General features: G+C 43.5%; 2 protein-coding genes across 3 annotated transcripts in view; both read right to left on the minus strand.

Annotated features, from left to right (window-relative positions):
• The window catches only part of ttyh2 (tweety family member 2), an 88,031-nt gene extending 82,281 nt beyond the window's left edge, over nt 1–5,750 (minus strand). The window contains exon 1 of one of the 2 annotated variants that reach the window (XM_042082024.1): nt 5,086–5,750. In XM_042082024.1, the coding sequence (XP_041937958.1) occupies nt 5,086–5,214 (129 nt within the window). In that variant the 5' untranslated portion in view covers nt 5,215–5,750. The remainder of the gene's footprint in view (nt 1–5,085) is intronic. The other variant, XM_042082025.1, reaches the window with a different exon arrangement.
• A 2,045-nt stretch (nt 5,751–7,795) lies between these two features.
• rpl38 (ribosomal protein L38) lies at nt 7,796–11,112 on the minus strand. The gene is made up of 5 exons (XM_042082057.1): nt 11,062–11,112; nt 10,846–10,873; nt 10,144–10,204; nt 8,966–9,088; nt 7,796–7,875 (listed from the first exon to the last, which is right to left on the minus strand). Exons 2-5 carry the CDS (start codon nt 10,846–10,848, stop codon nt 7,850–7,852), a joined length of 213 nt encoding a protein of 70 aa, XP_041937991.1. The 5' UTR covers nt 10,849–10,873; nt 11,062–11,112; the 3' UTR covers nt 7,796–7,849.
• Between the last annotated feature and the right edge of the window lie 2,909 nt (nt 11,113–14,021).

Consider the following 14,021-nt stretch of genomic DNA (forward strand, 5'->3'; position numbering starts at 1 on the left):
AGGGCATGTTATTTTTTACCGGGCCTAATGCATGCCTGGCAAACCTTCTTCCAGGTATCGGCCAGATCATATTCATGTGAGATTACACACAGGCATCTGGCCCAGAAGGGGGGTAAAAAGGCACAGGAAATGTCCAACAGTGTTACACCGCTTGGAATCAAACAATAGGTTCTGGTGGATTATGGGTAATTGACCTATTTTGACATGCATGGTGCGGCGGAAGACAAGAGACGTACGCGTCCAATAAAAGAGCTTAACAGGAAGAAAGGGGGGAAAAAACGAGTTTGGAGTTCATCGTTTCTCCTATTTACATCATGTTCATTTACATAAGAGTCACTGGGGGCCCTTCGTATCTCTAAAAAATACAAAAAAAAGGATTGTGAGAGAAAGCGGGAAAGAAAGAGAGAAGCTAGCAGAACGAACGAGTCGGCCAAAAACAGCGATAGAGAAGTACAACAGGGAAAGAGAGTGAGGGGTGAGAGGGAGAGAGTGGAGTATGTAAAGAGACTGACTGACAGGATGATAGAGTGCATGTTTGTTGTGAGTGCGAAAGTGAGACAAAGAGAGAGACAGAGAGTAAAGGAGAGAGAGAGAGAGAGAGAGAGAGAGAGAGAGAGAGAGAGAGAGAGAGAGAGGGAGAGAGGGAGGTCAGGGGATGGAGATTGTTTGGGGAGAACCGAGGCAGAACACTGTTTCTTTCCTTGGAGCCTCCGTCGGCCCATGCCACTGAGGCAGAAAGAGTGTGTGTGTGTGTGTGTGTGTGCTGCTAAAACAGTGTGTGTTTTCATAATTGAATGTCCTGCTCGCTCCTGTCCAGTGCAAGACTGAGATGTGCTAATAAAACACAAAGGGGGTTGTATTAAGAGAAAGCTTAACCACAAGCTGTCTCTACCCATGGCAATTTCAGTGGGACACACACAACTGAGCTCTTTTGTCCATTTTGGTCGCTGCCCAAGGAAAGACGTGGAGGGTTTGTGTAGGCAACAACAAAGACCAAAACTTTTGTAGAGACGCGGTCATTCAGCTGAGGGCAAAACATAATTTTCCAAAAGCCGAGGAACATAAAGCCTGCAAACTAACTTGTCTCCGTGGCGGTGAGAGAAGAATCAGCAAACACCACCCTAAAGACTTTATGTTTTCAACAAAAATCTAAAAGGTTCCTGATGAAAAGTACCTGGCCTAACCCTTTAACTTCAGCCACCCTATCAAGTCTGTTCTGGTTTGAACTCATTAAAAGATAAGACTTCGGGCTGTCTGAAGCCCGTGTTTTGGTGACCTTGCTGTGCAACCTGCATTGACTTTACTGCAGAAAACGAAACCGCACACTGTGAAAGATCAGGTGCATGACCACGGGGGAAGTGAAAAAATTCAAATTTTACACACACAGAGCGTGAACAACAGTCCTTGCATACTCTCCATAGAGCCATAACACGCGAATATATGATCTTCTAGGTCAACTCGAAAGATTTGATTTCAAAGCAAAAGCTATAGCACTATCCTGTGGTTAAGGTGGGCTTCTTGGGTTACTGGCATTCCCATGATCATTTATGGGAGGTCAGCTTTCTCTGTGCTAAGCCTACAATACCATTACTAAGCCTAACAGACAGACAACGAGTCTGGCCCAAGTTAGAGCTGGGAAGGAAAACAGAGAAGTCAAACGCAAACCCAAAGCAGGCCTTGCATGCCCAAACACTTTGTTTGACCAGCGTTAATGAAACGTTAATGAAACGTTAATGAAACGTCTCTCTCACTGCCATTCCATGAGTCATCTGGCGTCTTCCCCAGCCTTCATTCAAACGGGCCCCTCGGAGTGTGACCCGAGAGACCATTCAAGTGGCATTCAAGAGCGCAGGCTCCCGTGGGACTGAGCGTCCGACTCTGTGCAAGTTTTCCAAGGCAATTAAAACATTTCACTTCCACTAAAAGCGCTGTCTCAATGCTAAGTGATGGGGGGGGGGGGGGGGGGGGCGGTAGGCGACACAGACCGACTGGGAGGGATGCGGTATCCCCACCACATACTTACATGTTATTTAAACACAATAGAGTCTCCTCCTCCTCCTCCTCCTCCTCCGCCGAACGGGAAACAGCTATGGGGTTTGACAGATTCACAGGAAATGGGAGAATCATATGGGCCGAAAACCTTTTTGACCCATCAATTCCTGACTTATAGGCGGCAAAAAGTGTGAAAACTCGTCGGCAGTGGCCAAGGCCAACTGGCCAGATGTGTGTGTGTGTGTGTGTGTGTGTGTGTGGTGTGTGTGTATGTGTCATTCCAGTTTGCTGCAGCCAACACAGCTTTTATTACACAATTCTGAATAACCAAACATGTTTTAAATAGCACTGAGCTTGCTCGAAGGGCCACAAACCAATTACAGTGTAATGAATCGTTAACAAAGGGGGGGAAAAAGACTCAAAGTGGCCTCGACTATTTATCTCACATATTCATCCCTCATACGGCTTTTCGCGTAATTACTCAACATGGCAGAAAACAATCAATTAATCCATTTTTTTTTCCTGGCCGTGGCGCGTTGATTTAATCTCTGGCATGCCGATCTGAACCGGCCACGGAGATCATGACCGAGAGGAAAACGAGAAGCAGGCCCCACTGACCATGATTTAAACATGCTGACCACAACCAGAGCCGCTTGACTGTAAAAGGGCCCCGGTGGGACCAGGGCAGTATAACTAAGCCCATGTGGAGTTTGTAGAGCTAGCTGAGGGATAAGCACTGTGTACAGAGATTTAGGCCTTTCACAGCATGTTTGAGCTAACAGAGCCTTAATTCAAATGCTGGGCAAAGTGCAGAGTCTACAGTCTAACCGAAGCTTGCTTAACTAGATGTACCGCAAAGCGGTACAATATATATGACCCGCCGCTCAGTCCTGCATATTCTCTCCGCAAAAATAAATCACGCTTGTCAATTTGTTCTCCATTTCCTACTCCATCCCCTACTCTTGCAACCTTTTGTGATAGATAGATAGATAGATAGATAGATACTTTATTGATCCCCTGGGGGAAATTCAAGTAGCCTTGTGTACGCAAATGAGTGTGTGTGTGTGTGTGTGTGTTTGCTTTTGTGTATTGCTTCTTTGTGCTTGTGCTTTTGCTTGTGTGTGTGTGTGAGGGGGGGGGGGGGGGGGGTAATGGGGTGTGTGTATGTGTGTGTGTGTGTGTGCGTGTCTGCTTGCTTGCATGTGTGTGTGTGTATTCACTTGTGAGTAAGTGTGTGGGTGTAATGGGGGTGTGTATGTGCGTGTGCTTGCTTGCCTGCATGTGTGTGTTTTTATGTGTGTGCGTGTTTGTGTGGGCATGTTTGTTTGTGTGTGTTTATGTGTGTGCGTGTGTGTGTGTGTGTGTGTGTTTGTACATGTACCACATGATGCCATTTGTTCATGCCCACAAAGTCAGGGAAAGCAAACAAGACTAAGCTCATTTCAGTGTTAAGTGTCAATAAAATGTAGTAGTTAGAACACTGCATCAGTGTTCACGTCTATTACAGCGCTACTGTGAGATGTTTTCCTGTCCAGTTGGCGGTGTTATACATGCTTTACAACAGCAGATATACAGCAGTTGAAGTGAGAAACCTCAAGTTTAATAACCTGGGCAAATGCTTTTGGCCCAAAGTCCAATCCAGTGTAGCTCAGCATCTTTTTGGAACTTGATAGTTTAATTTGGGCCCAGGTGGCCAAATCCTACTCTCCACACCAAATAGTCTACCTTCAGCATCGTAGGCCTATATCATCACTACATAATAAAGATGAGATACAGGAATGCGCGGTGATAGTCATGAATGGAGAGTGGTGATAATCATGAATGGCGTGCTGTGGGTAAGTCTGTCTGTCCCTCTGAGATCGTTTCCTCAGCAGAGGCTGGCCCGGGCATCTCAGGATAGGGCAGCGACCCCCCCCCCCCCCCCCAGCCGAGGCGGGCCAATCAGCCTCAACTCTAATGGGAGCCGACAGCTACAGAAATGAGCACTTCTCCCTTCATTGCTCGCACACGAGCCCTCCCCCACAACACACACATGCCCCCCCCCCCCCACACACACACACACACACACACACACACACACACACACATACATTCTCTCTCTGGTCTCATCGCTACACAAAGGGTGAGTCCCACGTTTAGGTGCAACAGTGCTCTGATATACAGGCTCACACACACACAGGTTTTATAGGTGAGTATGAACCTTGGGAGTTGCTCTTAAATCATGTGGGTCATAAATCCTATGACATGAGTAACAGTGATTATGGTGGGTAAAACACCCCCAGTTTAAGTCCAGGATATTTCCTGAGTTAAGATCATCATCTGTCATGTATAACCTGATCATGTCTAACATACTACCTTTGATAATGATTGAATTATAAACCATGTGGCCAATGATATCTGATGCCAACAACTGAAGGTGTAAGCCTAATAGGGTTGTTTAACGAGTAGGCCTAGTGTCTACGTTCTTTGACTGCCCTGCACTTACACTGGGGCATATTCAAGTCACAGTCTCACTACTTTACATAGCCTAGGCCGTAACCATCACAGGCTTGCACGAGATGCAAACAGCATTCTTCTGTCGGAAATCATGAAGTGCCACAATCATCTGGCTGATATCCACTGTAGGCTACTCCTGAATTGCTCAATTTGTATTCAAGGCTTAAAATAGCCCTGTCGTTTCATTTCATTATTTCCCTGCATTTGTTTATGTTTGTCTGGATGTTGGGACAGTAGCCTAACTAGACCGTCGCCTTGGTAGCCTACACCCACTTTCAGATTTCAGACTTGCAAAGTCAATCCATTTTGCATAGCCTATGTCTAATAAATGTGCTATAGGCAGCAGAGTTCCCATTGACTACTTTTAGGCTAAACCTAGCTCATTTGGACCATCGTTTCAAATGGATAATGGTTAAATACCACACACCAACAGGCTTCCCTCATCAGTTATAAAGCAATGGTATTAATCTGACGAATAGGTTTCTGTCACTGTATTAGGGCACAGAGTTAGATTTGTGGAACACAGAGAGTTAAACCAACTGCCCCCGTTAACTCACGAGAGCACCACCACGGATCTCATGAGCGAAGTTCACTGACCTGCTGGTAATTCGCGTCCTCCGGCAAGAACGTGTGATCGACTGGCTGAAACCTCAAGTTGATATGGGGGAAATTATGGAGCCAATACGTCCACCATGGTGCAATGTAATCTACCCGTGCCGATGACATCCCCTGCCCCGATAAAAATTGTTGCAAGTGAGACTGAAAAAGATTCACTTCCCTTGTAGAGAGCGGACAACCAGAGTCCGCTTAACCTGATGGTTCTTTCCCTCTTCTCAAACAAAAGAATTGCATTGAAAAAAAATCCAAGCGATACGACTTAATTGCTACAAGCTGAAGGTAGGAGAAGAAGCGGTGGCTGCCTCAGTTAAGATATCCAAACGTGGTAGTTGTAGATCAAAATTAACTTGTCTTATTGCCGATATATTCCTTTGAGGTAGAGCCATTCTTCTGCTGGTCTGGCAGTCATTCACCCACAGACGGATCCACGCGGAGTCGCGTCAAGAGCATGGGGGCGCGCTTGAATCAGGGACACGGGGACAGTGTTTTGCGAAAGGAAAGAAACGGGAGCGGAACGATCCGAAAAGACCTTCGGATTAGAAAATCATGATTGGCTGCCTTCAGGGAGCATGAGGTCTATTGACATACATCCACTGGCAAAACCGACTTCTCGGTTCTCGTATGCGCATACAATAAAGACTTCGTTAAAGACGTGCATGTGGGCTAATTAGCGTATCTTAATGCAATGAACTTTTGATCCACTTAAGTAGTCGACCCCACGTTTAACCAGTTTTCAACGTGCCGCAACGCTGCCATCTGCTGTACAACGGATAGAATCGCATTCACGCGCTGAGAAAATATAAATTTGGGCAACTGGTACCCGAATTTTGAAGGCTTACAATTTAGAGCACTGATAGGCCTACACAAGGATCTAACAAGACATGTATTTCAATTACACTATTAAAAGTAGTGCCTACAGTGCTGGGGGCCCCAGGGCTCAGTGTTAAAGTCACTATGTTCTCCACCCCTGATAACTGAATGGGCCCCTCAGTCAAAATAACACACAGGTTATGTGATGTGTCTTAATAGGGTCCCTCAATAAACCAGTTGGTTATGCTATTTACCCGATATCTGAATAGTGCCCCTCAGTCAAATAAGATGGGGTATGTCTCATGGCTGAATGAGGCCCCTCAGTATGTGATATGTCTTGGGGCCCCTCAATCAGATATGGGGTCCTGTAGACTAGCCATTTTAACTGGATGTAAGAAGTAAATCCTGTGTTTAGAATTATACATTTTAATTTAACCTGTACAGCCTACCTCTACTTTTATGGTGTTGGAATTAAATAGATGTGCACTCGAAATCCAGATTTAGCATGTATTAATTATGCTTTCTAACCTACATGTTTGTTGTGTTTAAATCCTGTTCAGATATATATGAATGAATAACAAAAAAGTAGTTATTGTGCCATTATCTCAGAACTTGCGTACTGGCACCGAATTGTTGAAAACACAACTTGTGTTTGTGATGTTCCCTTTTTTGTTACATGTGTTGAAATAACACAATTTGCGTTGTTTAACACATCTGTGTCAACTAAATTTTAAGCCTCCAAAAAGGGTTTGTCAAACCGGTTCCTCTGAAACGTTGCTTTGTGTGGTTACTTTCCATGAGCCGATATGTAATATTGTGTTTGCTTTATTTAGCCTTCATGCATGCAACTATTTGCTTTCTGTATGGGGTCATGCTTACCTTCTTGCAGGTTTAGCTAAGATGTTCGGATTACCACAATCTTGTATGCCCTGTTTGCTAGGCCATCCACCCCTTTTGCACTTACATCAGCAGACAACGTATTAACTCAGTAAGCCCAGCAGTGACCTTTCCCAAAGGCCTCTCTAGAAAACCTGTTCACTCAAGTTGCAGGGGCCATTTCATCAGTTGCTGGTTGGTCAAAGAACTACAGAACTGATCAAAAAAACACCCACCTTCACAATCAATCCCACATTATCCAGTGTTTCTACAGAACTGTTTTTGACGAAAGTAAGCGAGCAAGCTGGTCATCAGCAGACACCACACAGCATTTAAAACTGCAGTTGGCAAGTCTGACAGATTGATGGGACTTACCCAACATATTGAATGTTAACACTCATGCGCCTTCTTCACTACCACTGAGCACCCCCTCATCGAGTTGGTGCTCGTCAGTGCGCACCAGACTGTGATTGACAGTCAGATTTCACACAGCCCTGCTCTGATTGGACCAGAACAGAGATCTGTGGATTTTTGCCAAACAAATAACAGGCTCTAGGTGGAGGTAGAAGTGCAGGTTTTTTTTCTAAAACCGGCTGATTTATGTTCTGTCGGAGCATAGTGTCGGTTTCAGTGAATACGATCAAAACAATCTTGCCAACTGCAGCTTTAAAACAAGTGTTGTCCCTGGACACAGATCTGTTAATAACCAATGCAAGTTGAGCTGTTTTCAACACTCATTCATTTTTTCATTTTATTCATTAAATCACATTTGCCAGTGAGCCAAGGGATGGCCAGACAGATGCTTTGTATTTGAACTACCGTGTGATGTTTACTGATTCCTGTACATGTCTTAAGTCTATAGCTAGACTTTATCAGAACTTCAACATAGATATCCAATGGGAAAATAAACAGCTTTGAGTCCAGGACTGGACTTGATCCATATACAGGGGTACCAGACCTCAGACAACTGAATGACACTGAAATCATGGTCAAAAATCATTAATTTCATTTTTTCTCAATTTTTATTACAATTTCCATCTTTGTACAAGTGAGACATCTACTTCAGCTCCTTCACAGCCAGGCCTACAAGGGAAAGAGGGAGGACAGAATGAGTGATCACAATCAGGACTCCAAGCAGTACCAATACCATCACAGGTCAGGTTCACATCAAACTCTTTGGAATATGAAATTTCAGATAGACGGGGATGAACCACAGTATTGCTGCACAACATGCATTCTCATAAAAGTCCAAGTGTTTCAACCAAGGATCTTACAAAACTACCAATAAAAAGCTGGATGGAAATCAAAGGGCTGTACTACAAAGCTAGGTAACATCAGGACTACTTAACTGATCTCTATGACCGCAATTTAAGTATCTATTGTTTCATGTTCAAGTGACATGTTTTTGAGATCAGTTGTCACGCCTGCAGTTTTGCTTGATAAGGCAGCAACCTTGCTTCATAGTACACCTCTCATTTCTATGGACCTTCTATAAAATCTTCAAGGGCCCAAAGCAAAACACATGGCACTCCTTAGGAAGCCAGCACCAAAAAAAAAAAAAAAAAAAAAATTGAGCAATTCACACTATACAGCATCAATGGATTTAAAACATAAGAACTGCGTGTTGGTGGACCGGTGGAACTAAGGTTTCTGGGAGAGACAAAACTTAGCACTTGGTCCATGCAATAGTCTAGCAAGCGTGTAATACACAATGGGCACAGAAGCTAGCCCACAATGTTTGGACATCTTGCATGTGTGTGTTTTTTTTCCTCATCTCCTCTTGATCGAGTACATGGCTATTTGGGTATCAGACTGCACAAGTGTGCAGTTTTAAGGGTACGGTAACTAATGTGTTCATTCATTTGCAGTCCATTCTTTTATGTGAACGACTAGTACAGTAATGCTTCCTCTAATGAGTTTTAATCAGATGAACAAAGACAACTCCGGCCATTACAGTCACATGACAAATGAGGAAAACAGGGTGGGGGAAAAAAAGATCCACTACAACAGTTACTGAGGGCCACGATTCACAGGCCCTGAATGTATGAGCAAAGAAATTCACACACTGCATGACCTTTCAGCTTAGTTGGCACAAGCTCTACTGCAGCAAGTCCAGAAACAAACATCCCCTGTCCATCTCCACCTCTCTATGCAGTCGTGGTGAGGGCCTTACCTGGGGGAAGAGACTGCTTCAGCTTCTCTGCCTTCTCCTTGTCTGTGATGACCAATGTGTACAGGTATCTGCTGCAGCGGACCTTGAACTTCACATTGTCCTTGTTCTTCTTGATTTTGACGGCTATAAAATAAGACAAAAATAATAAACACATTGGTACAGAGTAGTTGAGGGAGAATGACCACTTCCAGGTGAGCAAGGGACCACAGCACCTACCCTGTTCAATAATGCATAAACAAGCATGACTATCCCGAGTCATGTCTACGGAAACATTTAAAATCCTCCGTCTACAACACATGTTCCACCTTCTCATGACTAACAAACAAGGTCAGAGAGCTTTTGTCGTGCTTGAAAAACTAAGAAGCCACACGTGCATAATCCCACTTTACTTCAATATTCGTCTAAAATATGTTTTCCAACATAGCTAGACTCAGCAAACATTGCTCAACAAATAAAACACAAACCACTCCATAGTTATCAGGAGAGTCAGACTAGACAGCATCAAGGACCTTGTATAAACGTTTTGCAGCTAACCATGTGATCACATAGCAGTGGTCAATGGGCAGCGATGCTCTGCATCAACACCACAATTACTGCACCACCCATCACAAACACACCAACTTACAAAATGCTACCTCACACTCAATTAGATGAAAATTGATTTCAAGTCAAATCTTTTCATGAATGTGCAACACATTTGTCTGATAAGACTAATATTCCAATAGACTACCTAACCTCCTCACACACAATCCTACGGCACTGTGGAACACATAGCAAACACCGCTTCTCTTAAGACATTCAGTATCTTTCATCCATACACAAGGAAGCCAACAAAAAACAGCACAATAGTTTAACAAAGATAACAAAGTTTACAAAAAAAGCTATGCGTGTTGGTGGACCGGTGGAACTAAGGTTTCTGGGAGAGACAAAACTTAGCACTTGGTCCATGCAATAGTCTAGCAAGCGTGTAATACACAATGGGCACAGAAGTTAGCCCACAATGTTTGGACATCTTGCATGTGTATGTGTTTGGGGAGTCATTCAAAGACTTACACATAACAGTGCAGACATTTATAAACTACCTGAAACTACCACAAACACACTTTTCTATCTTTCAATCTTTAGCATTCACCAGGGCCTTGTCAATCATAGAGGCTCAATACAGGCAAATGACTTACATTTGGCATCCTTCCTCCTTGCTGTGAGCAGGAAATCTTTGATTTCTTCAATTTTGCGTGGCTGTTGAGGAAGAGACCATTCAAGTTACCCACCACAAAGAAAATCCCAACTTCATCCAGCATTAACTTAGGTGACAATTGGTTGATGTAACAAAAATTCTATGGAAAAACATTTGCACTTGGTCCATCCCTACTGTTGCAAACATGTGAATGCACTTTTTCCACGAGAGAGCGCGTCAAGTGCCAGAGCAGCCTCCATTAACCAAGTCCTGTATCCTTCTATTAGACTGTTACTGGTTAGCAAGACCCAAATCTTGCAATTGAATGGCTTGTTTGTGCTGTAACGTGTAACTTCACTAAAACTAATGCAAAAAAATCCTCATTTATATTATTCTATATAGTTTCAGTTAAGGACAAATGCTTATATCCTACAAGAGTAAACATTAGGCTTCACTATCTGAAACGACACGGACCTGGTCATGCTGCTAACGTTAACATCACTTGACTACAACTCACATGCTAATACCAAGTTAGCTGGCCTGATCGTATATACTGCGAGATTTGTCTAACTAAACTGTAGTCACCTGCACATACAATTGAAACGATCCAGATCTCATTTACGGGTTTTACCTATTATACTGTATCTTGTACACGGATACAGACACCACACATTCGTGAATAACTAGCTGGCTAGGTACTTACCATCTTTGCTCAGATGGCTGACTGTATGCTGCGGACAGGGGAGACATAAACATATTTAATTATCATGAGCTCACAAATCTATAATTCACCAATAACATATCGAGTCGCAAGGTAGACATTTCATAATTCATCTTGTTAAGTTGTATTGCTAAGAGAAAACACGATGCAATAAGATTTAAGTTGGATTCTTGTTGTATAAAAAAAAATATTCCTTACACAGTCGGCAAGCGAGGGGGGAAAAGGGGCGGAACTTCCGTTACGGAAGGCTTTATATGTTAGTACGGCATGGCCAAAGGGACAATTTTATTTGCCATCGCATCACCAAAAGTCCGACATCTGGTGGTCTGGTGTCAGCACTGCAATGTGAGAATATTGAAATTGGATTCACTGTTGGTTTCTATGTATCCATGCATGCACATAGTTAGCCTAAAGAGTGTTATGTATCACAACAAATTAACAAAATCTTAATCATTTCACATCATGCCAAAAGAAAGCCTCATTTTAAAAATGTTAAGTACAATTTCACAATTCTGCTGGTGGAAACATACAAAGATAGAGATTTGTTTAATGAATCGTTGACAGGAGACTATTGCAATATGGCAGAAAGTGTCCTCAGGCAATTCAGTAATCAGGAAATTACATTTGCGAATGTTTAAAGCAAACAAAAGTCGAGCCGTTGTAGCCAACCTTGTTAGAATAAGTGAATGTAGGGGGGTGCTGTGGCGCAACAGGCTATACAGAGGCCATACCAGGTACGGGTCCAAGTGCCCACAGGGACCCAAGTTCAAATCCGACCTGCGTTCATTTCCTGATCCCACCCCTATCTCTCTCTCTCCCACATCTTATCAATCTTCACTGTCCTATCCAAATAAAGGAAAAAAGCCCAAATAAAAAGAATAAGTGAACATTAGGTCTTCTGCTGTCAACTCAACATGACAGAAGTCTATTGCAATCCTCTGGCAGAAAATGTCCTCAAGCTATGACACTACGTGGATAATTCCTTTGGGGCAAATGTAAAACAGACAAAAGTCGAGCTGGTACATGTTATGGTTATGGAATTTAGCAGACGCTTTTGTCCAAAGCGACTTACATGCACACAGTGGTCTACGTGATAAGCAGGAATATGCAGTAGGCCTATACCCAAAATCACCAGTATACCCACTTAAAATAGGCAAGACTACATCACAGTATATCCACTACATAACTACACCACATGCACATTATAATAGTTATAATTAGCAGTAAACAGTTTTTAAAAAGTTGTTAATTACGTTTACCCCATCCCCCCCCCCCCCCCCCCCTATTTTGAGTTTTTGCTCGAAATTGCACACCGCCTACTAACAATGGCCCTGTTTCCACACACTTTGACTTATATTCAAGTGCTTGACTTCTTTTGAAAGCAGAGGGCTGGTAGATTATTTTGGTACCAATAGATTGACTGTGTGATGAACTGTCAGAGAGTGGCAAAGGGTAGAATGATTTTTTAAGCGGTTTTGCACATCTCTGGAAATGACATTCTGCCCTCTTGGTCATTTATTTTGTCTTGGAAACACAACTGAGGCCCACTACCAGGTCTTGTGAATCTGTATCTCAAAGTAGATCAATATAGAATGAAATATGAGTACTTTAGACCATTATTTGCCAAGATATGCTCATGCGTTTTGTAAAGCATAAGATGGACTATGCATCTGTACCACTAATATTGGATAAAACAACATGAATGTTTTTATGGATGGATATCTACTTATTGCTTAGGGATATACACTGCAGCTAGAAAGTGAGGCACTAAAGGTGGGGGGGGGGGGGCATTTTTGATAAAATGTAATTGAGACATAGTAAGATTAATCTGACAATGTAAAGCACTATACAGATTGTACATGAAATGTTTCTCCCCCCCCCACACACACACACACACACACACACCTACATGACTTTTACATTCCTCTCCCTATGCTACAGACCTTTTATTTATTTTCTTATTTCACCACACGTCAAAACACACACACACACACACACCACACACACACACACATCTGACTTTCTCCAACTTTTGCACATCTCCATAGAACTTTTTATTTATTATTTTTGATTTCTCCTCCATCTATCTACCCATGTCCTTGATTGCCTAGCCTTTCTGCCCCCCCACCCACCCCCATCCCTATCCCCAACACACACACACACAAAACACACACACTTACATCATCACTGTCATCCCCTCACATACATACAGCACACTGCTTGCTACAGTAAGCCTCCTCTACATACTTGCTGCACACTGCCCCCCCTCCCTACATACACAGCACATTGTCTTCAGGATCTTCTCCAACACACATCCTACATACTTACAGCACACTGCCCCCACCTACCCACACACACACTACACACACACACACACACACACAGTCACTGCTCCACTCCCCTCCCGCCCACACACACATCTTCACTGTTATCACTCACATACATCATACATACAGTACTCTGCTTGCAATAGTAAGTCCCTTCATCATACTTGCAATACACTGCCCCCCCCCCCCCTACACAGCACATTATTTCATCAGGAAGCTTCTCCAACACACATCCCCAACATACTTACAGCACACTGCCCCCGCACCCCCCCATACACAGCACATTGTCTCATGAGGAAGCTTCTCCAACACACATATTGCACACTGCCCTCTCCCCACATACACAGCACACTATCCCATCTCCCCTGTCATCCCCCCAACACACACACCAAGACTCCTGGCAGTTGGGTTAGCCCCTTGACCCGTGGATCTGCCCAAGGTTTCTTCCTTGGTAAGGGAGTTTTTCCTTGCCCCTGTTGCTCTTGGGTGCTCCTTGTTGGTGCCCCCCCCCCCCCCCCCCCCAATCCCAATCCTCCCCCACCCCCCCATAAATGCACAAATAGGCTGACACCAGACATAATTTCACTGCATTTCTTACTTCCAGCAACTATATGCATACTATATATATGCTGAACAGATAGTAGTTAGATTTCTCAAGTTTTTAGACCTCTCTTGAAAGACCCAAAGCTATCACAGGAATGCAGAACATAGGCAACCCAATGGACCATGTGTAGAATAAGCGGTCTTCTGGTGATTGGGATTTTGCTCATAGTTTTTGTCGACATTTCAGAGAAAAACAATTACATCATATCCACAGATCCTTTTCCCATG

The sequence above is a fragment of the Alosa sapidissima genome, chromosome 24, assembly GCF_018492685.1.
Source record: "Alosa sapidissima isolate fAloSap1 chromosome 24, fAloSap1.pri, whole genome shotgun sequence".
Classification (NCBI taxonomy): Eukaryota; Metazoa; Chordata; class Actinopteri; order Clupeiformes; family Clupeidae; genus Alosa; species Alosa sapidissima.